This window comes from Salmo salar, chromosome ssa07, assembly GCF_905237065.1.
Source record: "Salmo salar chromosome ssa07, Ssal_v3.1, whole genome shotgun sequence".
Lineage (NCBI taxonomy): Eukaryota > Metazoa > Chordata > Actinopteri > Salmoniformes > Salmonidae > Salmo > Salmo salar.
The window spans coordinates 49,763,415-49,780,286 of NC_059448.1; the positions used below are offsets into that span (position 1 = coordinate 49,763,415).

At 42.7% G+C, this 16,872-nt stretch overlaps 1 protein-coding gene across 2 annotated transcripts; it reads right to left on the bottom strand.

Annotated features, from left to right (window-relative positions):
• Positions 1–4,127: 4,127 nt before the first annotated feature.
• On the bottom strand, positions 4,128–11,726 carry LOC106609533 (oocyte zinc finger protein XlCOF22). 2 transcript variants are annotated; one of them, XM_014208455.2, is made up of 9 exons: positions 11,585–11,726; positions 10,551–10,753; positions 10,357–10,446; positions 10,043–10,138; positions 9,479–9,589; positions 9,244–9,367; positions 8,049–8,259; positions 6,210–6,259; positions 4,128–6,097 (listed from the first exon to the last, which is right to left on the bottom strand). In XM_014208455.2, the coding sequence occupies exons 1-9, from the start codon at positions 11,640–11,642 to the stop codon at positions 4,983–4,985; spliced, it is 2,058 nt and encodes a 685-aa protein (XP_014063930.2). In that variant the 5' UTR covers positions 11,643–11,726; the 3' UTR covers positions 4,128–4,982. The 2 variants fall into 2 exon arrangements, with proteins under 2 accessions (XP_014063930.2, XP_014063932.1); XM_014208457.2 differs by lacking the exon at positions 8,049–8,259 and having other exon boundaries at positions 5,893–6,097.
• Positions 11,727–16,872: the final 5,146 nt, after the last annotated feature.

Genomic DNA, 16,872 nt, shown 5'->3' on the forward strand with positions numbered 1-16,872 from the left:
TGCGAGTGCCTTTTGAATATTAAAACGTTGCATATAGAAATAGAGCCGACATGATTCCTTGTCAGAGCGGCATGTTTGTTTTACATTACATATATCTGAACGTTCCAAAACTAACTTGTGACCTACTGAACGTGCCCCTAGTATGTGAGGTAGCTGTGTCATGGTGACTGGCCTATGCCCATATATGGAGTTCCTGCTGCAAAGGCTGAGATGACACAGACAGCCCAATTCAGATACGTTTTCCACTAACTGGTATTTTGACCAATCCGATCAGCTCTGAAAAAGATCTGATGTGATTGGTCAAAAGACCAGTTAGTGGAAAATATCTGAATTGGCTACCTGTGTAAATGCAGCCAAATATTCATTTCAAATCAAATCAAATCAAATACAACATGGTAGACCTTACAGGGAAATGCTTACTTATGAGCCCCTAACCAACAATGCAGTAAAAATAAATAAGTACGGATAAGAATAAGAAATAAAATGAACAAGTAATTAAAGAGCAGTAGTAAAATAACAATAGCGAGACTATATACAGGGGGTACCGGTACAGAGTCAATGTGCGGGGGCACCAGTTAATTGAGGTAATATGTGGGTAGCGTTATTAAAGTGACTATGCATAGATGATAACAGAGAGTAGCTGCGGTGTAAAAGAGGGGGAAGGGGGGGGCAATGCAAATAGTCTGGGTAGCCATTTAATTAGGTGTTCAGGAGTCTTATGGCTTGGGGGTAGAATCTGTTTAGAAGCCTCTTGGACCTAGACTTTGCGCTCCGGTACAGCTTGCTGTGCGGTAGCAGAGAGAACAGTCTATGACTAGGGTGGCTGGAGTCTTTGACAATTTTTAGGGCCTTCCTCTGACACCGCCTGGTATAGAGGTCCTGGATGGCAGGGAGCTTGGCCCCAGTGATGTACTGGGCCGTTGGCACTACCCTCTGTAGTGCTCCAGTTTCAACTGTTCTGCCTGCGGCTATGGAACCCTGACCTGTTCACCGGACGTGCTTGTTGCACCCTCGACAACTACTATGATTATTATTATTTGACCATGCTGGTCATTTATGAACATTTTAACATCTTGACCATGTTCTGTTATAATATCCACCCGGCACAGCCAGAAGAGGACTGGCCACCCCTCATAGCCTGGTTCCTCTCTAGGTTTCTTCCTAGGTTTTTGGCCTTTCTAGGGAGTTTTTCCTAGGGAGTTTTTCCTAGCCACCGTGCTTCTTTCACATGCATTGCTTGCTGTTTGGGGTTTTAGGCTGGGTTTCTGTACAGCACTTTAAGATATCAGCTGATGTACGAAGGGCTATATAAATACATTTGATTTCTTTTTATTTCATTTGTAGTGCCTTGCGGTCGGAGGCCAAGCTGTTGCCATACCAGGCAGTGATGCAACCAGTCAGGATGCTCTCGATGGCGCAGCTGTAGAACCTTTTGAGGATCTGAGGACCCATGCCAAATCTTTTCAGTCTCCTGAGGGTGAATAGGTTTTGTCGTGCCCTCTTCACGACTGTCTTGGTGTGCTTGGACCATGTTAGTTTGTTGGTGATGTGGACACCAAGGAACTTGAAACTCAACCTGCTCCACTACAGCCCCGTCGATGAGAATAAGTGCGTGCTCTGTCCTCTTTTTCCTGTAGTCCACAATCATCTCCTTTGTCTTGATCACGTTGAGGGAGAGGTTGTTGTCCTGGCACCACACGGCTAGGTCTCTGACCTCCCTATAGGCTGTCTCGTCGTTGTCGGTGATCAGGCCTACCACTGTTGTGTCATTGGCAAACTTAATGGTGTTTGAGTCGTGCCTGGCCGTGCAGTCATGATTGAACAGGGAGTACAGGAGGGGACTGAGCACACACCCCTGAGGGGCCCCTGTGCTGAGGATCAGCGTGGTGGATGTGTTGTTACCTACCCTTACCACTTGGGGTGGCCCGTCAGGAAGTTCAGGATCCAGTTGCAGTGGGAGGTGTTTAGTCCCAGGGCCCTGAGCTTATTGATGAGCTTTGAGGGCACTATGGTGTTGAACGCTGAGCTGTAGTCAATGAATAGCATTCTCACATTTTGTCCAGGTGGGAAAGGGCAGTGTGGAGTGCAATAGAGATTGCATCAGCTGTGGATCTGTTGGGGCGGTATGCAAATTAGAGTGGGTCTAGGGTTTCTGGGATAATGGTGTTGATGTGAGCCATGACCACCAGTCCGTGGTGAGTAATTGCAGTCCTGATGTCCAGAATTTTTTTTTCAGTCATAAGACGGTAGCGGCAACATTATGTACACAATAAGTTAAAAAAATTGTTACAAAAAACTTAAATAAACGAACAAAAAAACACAATCGGTTGGGGACATGTAAAATCTCTATGCCTTATTATTAAAATGCCTGCCAAACGGCCACATTCCCCATTGACTGTGGATTGAAAATGTCGGATTGCTTGGGAATGTCCTCCCAAGCCCACTTTATCATGTTTGATTGAGTTGTCTAGAAAATATAGTTTTTGTAGGCTCTGATGATATCTGATTGGATTTTAGTTATTTTGTGTGTGGGTCATTACCAGTATGTCAGCCCTGGGCCCAGTTTAAAAAAAATCTATTTGGATTTCACAAAAATATGAATAGAACAGGGGTCCCCATTCAAGTCAATGATTAGTCCATTCTATTCATGATATTTCTATGCATTTCAACCTATCCGATAGAATAGATAACGTTTGAAAAACTGGGTTCTGAAAATGTCCCCACCACTTTGTGTATATTGTTTCATTTGCAGAAATCACTTCAATGAGACCATTTGCAAGATTGACACACAGCAAAGATCAGGAATGACAAATGTTCTGTAGCAGAGTAGCGATGTATCTCATACCTTTACCTTTCTAGGTATTCAATACAATCACCAGCATTACTTTAGCATCGTGAAGAAGAATTGTATTTATTTTCTCCACACAGAAGATATCACCCCTCTAGGAAACTGGTCCTGAGGTCCATAGTGTCAGGTCTGGATGAGACACTACCCCCCAGCTGGAGGACTCAGTCCCAACTTGAAGCTCGTCTGCATGTGATGTAGTGGTAAAACAAATAGATGGGTAAACTCTGATCGCCGGTCGCGGTGAAAAAAGTAACACCCTATACTTTCAATGAATTTTTCCTCAAAGGTGGGTAAACTGTAAAAAAACCCACTTCCGCTGTAGTAAACTTGGAAGAACCCTGTGAAACCTGTATGTCTGCATTTACACAGGCAGACAAATTAATGTTTTTCACTAATGAGTCTTTTGACCAATCAGATCAGCTCTGAAAAAGATTGGCGATTGGGAAAAAGATCAGAATTGGGCTGCCTGTGTCAACACAGCCTATGTGAACTGTGCTGATTGAATCATGTTTCTGGATGGGGTGATAAAGATATGTTTCCGCTCATATGTTTTACCCACTGCAAAGTGAGAACATGTTACTGAAGGAAGCAAAGGAAGATACAGAGAACTTCCTAAAACCAACATAGTGTCTTAATAGGGCATTGGGCCTGCCAGCACAGCTTCAATGCCCCTTGGCATAGATTCTACAAGTGTCTGGAACTCTATTGGAAGAATGTGACACCATTCCTGCTCAAGAAATTCCACAATTTGGGTTTTTGTTGATGGAAAACCCTGTCTCAGTGTTCAATTGGGTTGAGATCCGGTGAGACAGACCCTTTAAACCCCCTATGCTTCTTTGAGACCCCTGTTTCAAAGTCACAGATCTCTTCTAGCCATTGTAGCCAAAATAATGGGCAACTGGGTATTTTTATACATGACCCTAAGCATGATGGGATGTGAATTGCTTAATTAACTCAGGAACCACACCTGTGTAGAAGCAACAGCTTTCAATATACTTTGTATCCCTCATTTACTCAAGTGTTTCCTGTATGTTGGCAGTTAGCCATCATTCTGAGCTTTGGCTTGTTTGATTGCACGAGGCCCAGTCGGGGGCCCTCTGGTCCACCCAGGACATCTAGGGCAGTCCCGTCCCAGTTCTGAACAGTCACCTGTACGATAACCCTGTAAGCCAGTGCCAGATGGGAACACACCAGCATGTAATGATTATGAAAATGCTTGACTCAATCATTCATCTACTTTGTTTTGGAATGGCACAATGTTTACACAAAGGCAAAACGGTTGGCGTTTTTAGATGGATATGTTTATTGATATATTAATGCATAACTCAATTACAGAAGAGTAGATTCTGCCGATTATACTGCATTCAACAGAACACTAAATCACTATATCACCATGGAAATAAATCCAGGTGCTGAACATTTAAACAGTTTCACCAAAACTCCATATAACATTACGTAAACAAACAGATGGAACAGCCTCAACCAGTGGAGTGGCTTATGTACATATTTTCATCCTCAACTATTATGCAGAGTGATTTTTAAAAAGGGAAAGTTCACTATTTAACAATTTATTGTTAGATGGTTCATCACCTTGAAAGTAGTCTATGGGCCAGGAAAACCTGTAATCTATAGTTCAGTTTTCTTTAAGCAGCCACTACAAACTTAAGCTAATTTTAAACACCTCTAACTATAAATCAAAGAGAGTGATAGGGTCAATTATGCAATTGTTCTAAATGTAATAGCCCAATCAACTAAAATAAATCCAATATTTGGTTTTACATTAGCATAAGGTAATTTAGCAACATTTCTATTTTTTTTACATTTCATGGATGCCCCATATCACTTCCATTGAATATCAGCTAGTGGAGGCTCACGTTAGCTTGTTAATTTGTAGTGTCTGTTTAAAGAAAACTGAAACACAGATTACAGTGTCTCCTGGCCCATAGACTACTTAAAGGATGAGGAATCGTCAAGCTGTAAATTACTGAACTTCTCCTTGAACTGGGAAAAAGGCTTTAAAGTGTTGAGGATATGATACATTAGTTTGGTACTGGGTGTACTTCCTGCATCTCCACTAATGCCACTATTACAAAAGCTCTACCAAAAAAAGCATATTGTAAATACACTACAACTTTCAATGATTTTTCTTCATGTGATAGTTCAGGTGTGAACTGCGTTTGTAAGTATTCGGGCAACGAAGACATGAATATGGCCTCTCCCCTGAATGAACTAGCAAATGTTTTTTTAAGCAAGTTCTCCGGATAAAACCCCTTCCACATTCATTGCAAGTGTAGGGACGCTCTCCCCTATGCCCACGCATGTGGACAACTAAATGGCTCGACTTAAAAAAACGTTTGTCACACTCTTTGCATTGGTAAGGTCTCTCCCCAGTGTGAAAGCGCTGGTGTACCTGCAGATCCCCTCCTGATGGAAACGCCTTCCCACACACAGAGCACATGTACGGTCTCTCCCCTGTGTGGAGCCTTATGTGCACAGTGAGATTACCTTTCTGAGTGAAACATTTACCACAGTAGGAGCAGGAAAAGGGACGATAATTCATATGAGTGCGCATGTGATCCTTGAGGCGACGGTTTGTTACGAAGGACTTTCCACATTGGTGGCAATGGTGTGTTCTCGGAAGTTGCAATCCTTTCTTCTTTGGAAGGTGCGACGATGGCCTCAGATCCGACCTCTTGTGGGCTTCCACGTGGTGCACGAGGCTGGGCAAGTTGCTGAAGGTAATTCCACATTTGTGACAGTCGAGCGTTTGGACGACACTGTGACTTTTTTCGTGGGTGTCCAGTTGACTCGATTCGGGAAAGCTCCTTGCACAGTGACGGCACTGGAATGGATATTGCGGTGATGTCTTAAAACTCTTCCCGCTCTGTGGACAGATGTACATGGCTTCGTTGTGTGGACACTGGTGTCTCAATTTCTCACGCAGAGAACCAAACTCTCTCCAGCACTTCAGGCAGCTAAAGGCAGTGCCCACACATTGCATCCTCTTATGGTTTGACAGACTTGTAAAGAATTTGAATCTATTCCCGCAGTTGGAGCACTTGTATGGATTATCCCCACAGTGAATTTGCTGGTGTTGGACAAGTTGAGACTGATAATTAAAGCACTTCCCACATTGGGGACACTGGTGGAAAATGTTCATGTGTGATGAACTGGAAGTAGATGGGGCACACTCATTTGAAGCTGAAGAAAGGGGAGTCAACACCTGAAACGATACCCCTGCAACTGGGTCTGTGGAAAAATGAATAAAAACATTGACGTTTCCCCTTCCATTGCCCCACAATGGTCAGCTGCGGCTTTCCAAAGGGTAAATGTACTTGACTAAAAGTTAGTGAGGTCTCACCTGTATCACCACCTTGCATGACACTGGTAGGAGAAAGACCAGAACCAGCCCTGTGAAAAGCACAAAACAGAAATGCAAATTGATGACCATTACTAAGACAAGTGGTAAAGTTGTTTGATGCACTGTTTCAACCAACAAAAAGGTATTCATTAATTATCACATACAGTGTCTTAAAGTATTCACACCACTTGACTTATTCCACATTTTGTTGTTACAGCCTGAATTCAAAATGGATTAAATAAAACATATTCTCACCCATCTACACACAATACTCCATAATGACAAAGTGAAAACATGTTTTTAGAAATGTTTGCAAATGTATTAAATTATATACAAAAATAATTCATTTACATATGTACTCACACCCCTGAGTCAATACCTTGTAGAAGCACCTTTAGCAGTGATTACAGCTGTAAGTCAAAACTGTAACTCGGCCACTCCGGAACATTCACGGTCTTCTTGGTAAGCAACTTCAGTGTGGATTTAGTCTTGTGTTTTAGGTTATTGTCCTGCATCTCCAAGTGTCTGGTGGATAGCAGACTAAGGGAGGGGCCCTCTAGTAGGGCCTCTCCAGCCCCCCCTGGCAAGACGTCTTACAAGGACAAATTGAGCTGTCTCGGGCAGGCTGATGTGGGGAGGGGGCCTCATATATAAAGGTGAAATAAAATAAAAATGTTGCCTGTGCTTAGCTCCATTTCATTTACTTTTTATCCTGAAAAACTCCCCAGTCCCCAATGATTACAAGCATACCTACAACATGACGCAGCTACCAGTATGCTTGAAAATATGGAGAGTGGTACTGAGTAAGTATTATTTTAGTGCCTTGTATTTACATTTTTATTTAACCTTTATTTAACTAGGCAAGTCAGTAAAGAACAAATTCTCATTTACAATGACGGCCTACTTGTAAAGCACCCCTGGCCAAACACTTCCCTAACCCGGATGACGCTGGGCCAATTGTGCGCCGCCCTATGGGACTACCCTGATCACGGCCGATTGTGATACAGCCCGGGATCGAACCCGGGTCTCTAGTGACGCCTCTAGCACTGCGATGCATTGCCTTAGACTGCTGCGCCATTCGGTAGGCCAAGCATAATGCATGTTTTAGAATATTTGTTATTCTGTACAGGCTTCCTTCTTTTCACTCTGTCAATCAGGTTAGTATTGTAGAGTAACTACAATGTTGTTGTCCATCCCGTTTTATCCTATCACAGCTATTAAACTAAACTGTTTTATATTCCCCATATATTCACTATTGGCGGTTTTCTTCCTCTCCAGCAACTGAGTGGACGCCAGTATCTTTGTAGTGACTGGGTGTATTGATACACGATCCAAAGTATAATTAGTAACTTCACCATGCTCAAAGGGCTATTCAATGTCTGCTTTTTTAATTTATTTGGACCCATCTACCAATAGTTGCCTTTCTTTGTGAAGCATTGGAAAACCTCCTTGGTCTTAGTGGTTGAATCTGTGTTTGAAATTAACTGAGGGACCTAACAAATAATTGTATGTGTGGGGTAAAGAGATGAGGTAGTCATTGAAAAATAATGTTCAACACTTATTGCACACAGAGTGAGTCCATGCAACTTCTTATGTGACTTGTTAAGCAAATATTTACTCCTGAACTTATTTAGGCTTGCCCTAAAAAAGGGGTTAAATACTTATTGACTCAAGACATTTCAGCTTTTCATTTGTAAAAATGTCTAAAAACATAATTTAACGTTGACATTGTGGGGTATTGTGACAAAACATCTCAATTTAATCCATTTTAAATTCAGGCTGTAACAACAACATTTGTAAAAAGTCAAGGTGTGTAAATACTTTCTGAAGGCACTGTACCTTTTCTGTGCTGACTCGTCCTCTACATCAATGTCATCTTCATTCGCTTCATCACAGGTTTCATCGCAGCCTATAATATCTCTTGTGCTCCCCATTGCCACTAAATGTGCTGTCCTCATCCCCACACCAGTGTCCAGATTGGTACGGTTTAACTGGTCAGGGAAGGCATCAGATTCAATATCTGATTCCTGAGGAATGTCAGAGGAGGAGACTGCACAGACAAAAACAAATACGTTAAATATAAATTGAATATCTGCCAGGCTGTTCTGAATACTTCTCATATCCCTAATTTACATTTTAATCTGTCAAATTGTTTATTATTTGTCTAATCCATCCAAGTTTAAATCCATTTAAAATGAACAAGAAAGGTAAGGAACATGGTGAGAGGAAGTTCCTGCACATAAATCAGAATTTTTTTATGGAATGGTCTGCCAATCCATGTGAGAGATGCAGACTCGGTCTCAACCTTTAAGTCTGTATTGAAGACTCATCTCTTCAGTAGGTCCTATGATTAAGTGTAGTCTGGCCCAGTAGTGCGAAGGTGAACGGAAAGGAACTGGAGCAACGAACCGCCCTTGCTGTCTCTGCCTGGCCGGTTCCCCTCTCTCCACTGGGATTCTCTGCCTCTAACCCTATTACAGGGGCTGTGTCACTGGCTTACTGGTCGTCTTCCATGTCGTCCCTAGGAGGGGTGTGTCACTTGAGTGGGTTGAGTTACTGACATGATCTTCCTGTCCGGGTTAGCGCCCCCCTTGGGTTTGTGCCGTGGCGGAGATCTTTGTGGGCTATATTCGGCCTTGTCTCAGGATGGTAAGTTGGTGGTTGAAGATATCCCTCTAGTGGTGTGGGGGCTGTGCTTTGGCAAAGTGGGTGGGGTTATATCCTGCCTGGGCATAGGACCATGCCTCAGGACTACCTGGCCTGATTACTCCTTGCTGTCCCCAGTCCACCTGGTCGTGCTGCTGCTTCAGTTTCAAGGGAGTTTTTCATAGCCACCGTGCTTCTATACCTGCATTGCTTGCTGTTTGGGGTTTTAGGCTGGGTTTCTGTACAGCACTTTGTGACATCAGCTGATGTAAGAAGGGCTTTATAAATACATTTGATTGATTGCAGTTGTTACATCAATAAACCTTATCTAACCATGTGGCGCTAAAATGATTGGTATAAAAAAATGAGTAATTTTCTATGAACTTACTGTTTGTGTACAATGTTCTGCATTGTTTGTAATTCTGGAGCAGAAACTGGAGATCTTCTGAGTGAGAGAAAGACTGCAGGCATTCATCCAGGCCAGAGGAGCCAGCACTCAGCAACAATGCAGTCTAGGGAAAAGAGGGACACAAATAAAATGCCAAAATAGATTCCAGGCCAACTACAGTTCTTAATTTGAATGCCGTTTTCTCAAGACTGTCTTACGAAAGTGATTTCTGCACCTGCTTAAAGTCTGGTAGTGTAAGCAGCTCTTCCAGCCGAGTGAGGAAGTCACAGACCAGTTCCTGAAGCGCTTTGTCAAAATCAGGTCTGAATTCCTCAAGGAACACTACCTGAAAAGATGGAGAGTCAGCGAGATAATGCAAAAGGAAAAAGGTTAGCCTACTTAATGATTGGTTGGGAGACCCTGCATGATCCTACTTTGGGTGCCAAGTCTTTTCTTCTCTCTTGTCAGGGTCTACTAGTTATGACTTATCATACAACAAAATGCAATTTTTCAAGGACATTATTACTAGGTTCTCCCTGGCTGTACCATCGATCCAGTCAAGCCATATGGCAGAGACTGCCTTTCCAAACTGCCTCAACTATCTGAAGCTGACTAGACACCATTCACTTTCCATTTGGATTATTTGCTGTGTCGGTTTGTTTTGCTTTTGAAGCATTTTGAGATTCTATTTTTTAATGAGAAGTGCTATATAAGCTAAATAAATTATTATTAGGTCAGGCTAAAGAAAATGTTAAACTAAAACAGATTCAAGACAAGCTTGACATGAACAGCTACTTACTTGAACGAAGTGTTCACGCTCAACTGGGTCTGTAATCAAGCTTTGGGTGAGCTTGGCAAAGTTAGCTTCAGGTGATTCCATGCCTGCATCATAGGACTGTAAAACAATGTGGAAAACACACCGAAACCGGATGGTCATTTTTAGACTTGGTGTTAAAGGGGGTGACAAATGGCACACAACTGTCCATACCAACAAACTTAAGCCCTTGATTTTAATGTGGCTGAAATATCAGGGTGTTAATTCTCTTTTAAGTGTCCAGCAGGGGAAAAAAAGTTAACATCTTGGCATTGTACTATGACATTTGATTTACCAACCTGAACCTGTGCAAGTTGAGAAGACTTTATAGAATAAAGGAGGGTTTGGAGGCTGACAGGGTGTTCAGCAGAAAATCGTCCCAAAGTTACCTGCAAGAAAAGTGGTGATTGAGTCTGATACTTTGCATAAAACTATTCTCTGCACTTCACCAATTGAAGTGATCCTGTATGAAAGATTAGACAGCATTTCTTACTCTTGCTCTCAGCCCCAAAATAAGGAGGGTCCTCTGTCTGTCAGTCATAAGTTCGGGGACAGTTTGTGTTACCACGGTCACAAACTCCTCTAATTTTCCATAGTGCTTAATGGCCCTCTGTTGTGATACCTGCCACATAAATGCAGACATCAATCGTAGAGGTGGGACCAAAAGGCGCAGGGAGGAGAGAGGGATGGGGGAATCTATAATGTGAAAAGCACAGTGTGTTACTGTTAGATGGCTAGTTAAATCAATTACGTTTAGCTATGCATATCTTAGCTACCGTTATGTCATAATAACATTGTCATAACAAATTTCATAACAATCCCAGCAGACAATAGCTTGCGCTGAATGTGCATGTGGACACTCAATAACATAATAATAGCTAGCTAGCTAGTCAATAACATATTATAAACTGGGTGGATGGAACCCTGAATGCTGATTGGCTGACAGCCGTGGTATATCAGACCGTATACCACAGGTATGATAAAGTATGTATTTTTACTGCTCTAATTACCTTGGAAACCAGTTTATAATAGCAATAAGGCACCTCAGGGGTTTGTGGTATATTGCCAATATACAACGGCTAATGGCTGTATCCAGGCACTCCGCGTTGCGTCGTGATGAAAACCAGCCCTTAGCCGTGGTATATTGGCCATATACCACAACCCCTCAATCGTATTGCTTAAAAATATCGAAAGGCACAGCTAGCTAACGTTAGATATACAAGAGTTTTTTCTAGAAACTGCACAATAGCTAGCTAGATATCGAGCTACTTCCTTGACGTCAGGGTCGTTTTTCACTAGACACTAAGTGCTAGAAAACTGGCCGAAACGTGGAGCGACGATCCGAATTTGTCCAATTAGAAACGCTCGTGTACATGTTCCGTTGCAAAACGTTTAGCTACGGTTGTTCTTATACGACCCTGGTCATAGCTAGCTAGCGACCTGGTTATTACGCCCACCTAGGTTAGAAAGCTAGCTAGCAAACACACAATATTGTTTTCTATCTTGCAAGTTACCACCAATACATACCCATTATGGCCCATGTGCCAATCAATATCTTAGCTACCTTAGCTAGTGAGCGCCGCATGAGACAGTAGAAAGTAAATCTAGCTAGCTAATGTTACCACCATAAAAGAGGATGTGAAACCTTTGCCACCAAGTACTATTTTAACGTCAGTGTCCAAAAAGTCTTCAAAATAAAAGTCATCAATTATGCTAAATGTGTAATATTTAACTATCAAGCTATTCAATATATGTATTTATGAACTTGATTATTGCCAATACAATCTGCATTTTAGTTATTACTAACTGTATTTACATGTAACCATTAACTTCATCATTAGTATAATAAGAGGTCTAAGACATCTGTAACAAGGGCATTGTAGACTAACATGAGACATCTACATCATCATACCATTATAGACCATATCTGTCTAAAATAGTATGCCTACTAATCACTTCCTCATGCTGTGATTGTGAATTGAATAGTCATAATCAATGGCAGCCTAAGATGTGTCCCTATCAAGGAAAACTATGTAAGGGTAGGGCTTACATCCGTTATATACTTACATTTTTTATTATGAGAGCCACTTGACCTACTGAAGCTTCATGGGGGTGGAGTCATAATTCTCTGTGACATGTCAGACCACGGGACCATAGGGAATTTGGTCATTTCTGATAGTTGAAAAGGTACCCAGAAATGTGTTTACCTGTGTTGTTCATGATGCCTCTCCATTGATAATCACTTCATGCCAAAATAGAGCATGGCAGTCACACACACTAAACCCTGTTCATACAATTCACTGTACACTATTCAGGAAATGCTGATTGCACCCACAATGCTATGAAACTGTATGGAAAAGGGTGAATGTTTTCAGAAACCATGTGTTGTGAGTAGGGTTGCACATTTTGGGGAATATACAGAGGTGGAAACTTTCTGTGGGAATTAACGGAAATATATGCAAAGTAATATTAATACCACTTAAATGTAGATGTTTTTTGCATTGGATATATTTACCATATATGGAGACAGAAACATAAACCTTTTACCTTATCATAAGTAGACATAATTGCAAATGATTCAATCCTTCCAATAGAAATAAAAACAATGTAGTTACAAATCGAACTTTAAATGAGTTGACTCTTCACATGGGATGATTTCACTGAACAACAACAAAAAGGGAATATTGAATGATCCCCAATGATCCATCGCATCTCCCAAAAACGTTTTTAACATACATCTGTAAAATTATAGTCTAGAAACTAAAGCTTTGGTTGTCTTCCTCTCAGGTTTCCTCCTCAATCAGACTCTGAGGCCTTATCTTCACTGTCACTTTCCAACTTTGTTGAGGATGGCTCGTTGTCAGGCTAAAAAAGCCTAAAATTTGCCCAGATGGCCACCAGTTTTTCAACCCTTGTATTGGTCAGCCTGTTGCGTGCTTTGGTGTGTGTTCCCAAACAAGGACCAGTTGCGCTCCGAGGGGGCTGATATTGGTGGGATTTGGAGGATGATGGAGGCAACAGGGGAAAGAGCCTCAGATACACAAAGTCCCTTCCACCAGGTGGCTGATGAGATATCTTGGCACGACTGCCATATTGCATGTCCATCCCAAAGTCCTTGCCTGGAAGTTTACTTTGCCAGACTGCCAAGAACCTTGCCCTCATCCAGGCCAAGGTGGAAAGACATGGTAGTGATGACACCATAGGCCTTGTTGATCTCTGCACCAGACAGGATGCTCTTGCTAACATACTTCGGGTCCAACATGTAAGCTGCGGCGTGTATGGGCTTCAGGCAGAAGTCTTCACGCTTTTTGATGTATTTCAGACCTGCAGTTCTCTCTGCTTGGAGCAACAGTGAAGTGGACAGGGCAGTACGGATTTCTTCTCTTACATCTGCAAGCAGTCTGAACATCAGACAGGATGGCATTGTCTCCCTTAATCCGTGCCATGGCTACTGTTATAGGTTTCAGGAGTTTCAGGCTGCTTACCACTCTCTCCCAAAATACATCATCCAGGAGGATCCTCTTGATGGGGCTGTCCATATCAGCAGACTGTGATATGGCCATTTCTTGGAGACTCCTTCCCCTCCGGGAGACTGTCAAACATGACAACACCACCCCAACGGGTGTTGCTGGGCAGCTTCAATGTGGTGCTCTTATTCTTCTCATTTTGCTTGGTGAGGTAGATTGCTGTTATACCTTGATGACCCTTCACATACCTAACCATTTCCTTGGCTCTCTTGTAGAGTCTATCCATTGTTTTCAGTGCCATGATATCCTTGAGGAGCAGATTCAATGCATGAGCAGCACAGCCAATGGGTGTGATGCGAGGGTAGGACTCCTCCACTTTAGACCAAACAGCCTTCATGTTCACAGCATTGTCTGTCACCAGTGCAAATACCTTCTGTGGTCCAAGGTCACTGATGACTGCCTTCAGCTCATCTGAAATGTAGAGACCGGTGTGTGTTGTCTCTAGTGTCTGTGCTCTTGTAGAACACTGGTTGAGGGGTGGAGATTATGTAGTTAATTATTCCTTGCCCACGAACATTCGATCACCCATCAGAGATGATTTCAATACAGTCTGCTTTCTCTATGATTTGCTTGACCTTCACTTGAACTCTGCATTCAGCAAATGAGTAGATAAAGTATGTCTGGTTAGACGGGTGTTTGCTGGGCAAAGAATATTCAGAAATCTCTTCCAATACACATTGCCTGTGAGCATCAGAGGCGAACCAGTTGCATACACAGCTCGAGCAAGACATTCATCAGCATTTCTCTGACTATGTTCCTCCATTGAGTCAAAAAAACTTCTGATTCCAGGAGGACCATGAGCTGTTGCTGTTGATAAGGTGTCTGATTCATCATTTTCACCTCAAATAGAAGTAGAGGGACTTTTGTCAGAGGTTGCTTGTTGTGAGTGCTGAGGGAACTATATGCACTTGGCCAGATTATTCTGCATCTTTGTTGCATTCTTCACATATGATTTGGCACAGTATTTGCAAATGTACACAGCTTTTCCTTCTGCATTAGCTGCAGTGAAATGTCTCCAGACATCAGACAGTGACATTTTCCTGTAAAGATTAGAAAAAAAAGAGTAAAAAAAACACAAATACAATTCCATGTACAGGTATAGTTAAGCAGTTAGATTAAACAACTCCTTTGTAAGATAAATGTTTTAAAATGAAACCTGTATGGAAACAGGTGAATTAACACTCAGTTAGCAGGCTCAAATAAGCTAACACCCACATGGTAGCAAAAACTAACTAGCATAAATTGTTAACAAGTTAGAAATGATTTAAACACACTTTTCTGTAGGCTATTCTTTACTAGTTAACAAAAAATAATGTATGTCATATAAAATACACTGCTCAAAAAAATAAAGGGAACACTTAAACAACACAATGTAACTCCAAGTCAATCACACTTCTGTGAAATCAAACTGTCCACTTAGGAAGCAACACTGATTGACAATACATTTCACATGCTGTTGTGCAAATGGAATAGACAACAGGTGGAAAATATAGGCAATTAGCAAGACACCCCCAATAAAGGAGTGGTTCTGCAGGTGGGGACCACAGACCACTTCTCAGTTCCTATGCTTCCTGGCTGATGTTTGGTCACTTTTGAATGCTGGCGGTGCTTTCACTCTAGTGGTAGCATGAGACGGAGTCTACAACCCACACAAGTGGCTCAGGTAGTGCAGCTCATCCAGGATGGCACATCAATGCGAGCTGTGGCAAGAAGGTTTGCTGTGTCTGTCAGCGTAGTGTCCAGAGCATGGAGGCGCTACCAGGAGACAGGCCAGTACATCAGGAGACGTGGAGGAGGCCGTAGGAGGGCAACAACCCAGCAGCAGGACCGCTACCTCCACCTTTGTGCAAGGAGGAGCAGGAGAAGCACTGCCAGAGCCCTGCAAAATGACCTCCAGCAGGCCACAAATGTGCATGTGTCTGCTCAAACGGTCAGAAACAGACTCCATGAGGGTGGTATGAGGGCCCGACATCCACAGGTGGGGGTTGTGCTTACAGCCCAACACCGTGCAGGACGTTTGGCATTTGCCAGAGAACACCAAGATTGGCAAATTCGCCACTGGTGCCCTGTGCTCTTCACAGATGAAAGCAGGTTCACACTGAGCACATGTGACAGACGTGACAGAGTCTGGAGACGCCGTGGAGAACGTTCTGCTGCCTGCAACATCCTCCAGCATGACCGGTTTGGCGGTGGGTCAGTCATGGTGTGGGGTGGCATTTCTTTGGGGGGCCGCACAGCCCTCCATGTGCTCGCCAGAGGTAGCCTGACTGCCATTAGGTACCGAGATGAGATCCTCAGACCCCTTGTGAGACCATATGCTGGTGCGGTTGGCCCTGGGTTCCTCCTAATGCAAGACAATGCTAGACCTCATGTGGCTGGAGTGTGTCAGCAGTTCCTGCAAGAGGAAGGCATTGATGCTATGGACCGCCCATTCCCCAGACCTGAATCCAATTGAGTACATCTGGGACATCATGTCTCGCTCCATACACCAACGCCACGTTGCACCAGACTGTCCAGGAGTTGGCGGATGCTTTAGTCCAGGTCTGGGAGATCCCTCAGGAGACCATCCGCCACCTCATCAGGAGCATGCCCAGGCGTTGTAGGGAGGTCATACAGGCACGTGGAGGCCACACACACTACTGAGCCTCATTTTGACTTGTTTTAAGGACATTACATCAAAGTTGGATCAGCCTGTAGTGTGGTTTTCCACTTTAATTTTGAGTGTGACTCCAAATCCAGACCTCCATGGGTTGATAAATTGGATTTCCATTGATTATTTTTGTGTGATTTTGTTGTCAGCACATTCAACTATGTAAAGAAAAAAGTATTTAATAAGATTATTTCATTCATTCAGATCTAGGATGTGTTATTTTAGTGTTCCCTTTATTTTTTTGAGCAGTGTATATTCACCCCACCCAGTATTGTAATCAAAACTTACCAGAAAGCATGTAGTCCTTGGCTCAGACAGTGTAGTAGTGTGGGTTCAATAGCATCTCATTAGTGTGCAAGATCTTGAGAATCAGCTGTACATGTGATGGAAGAATGCTCTGTGCATGTAGAGGGTTGCAATTCCATTGAATTGGGGATAGTTTAACCAAAATATGCCACAAGACCTAGAATTGCCTTATGTGTATCCTACAAAAAAAGGTTAACTTTTATGAGCTAACTTTTTTGATGAATTTAAGCAAAAGTCCCCAAATTCCGGGCTTAACTAATTTCCGGAAAGTTTCTGACCCTTTGCAACCCTTGTTGTGAGCAGCCAATAACCCAGAAAACAGAATATACAAT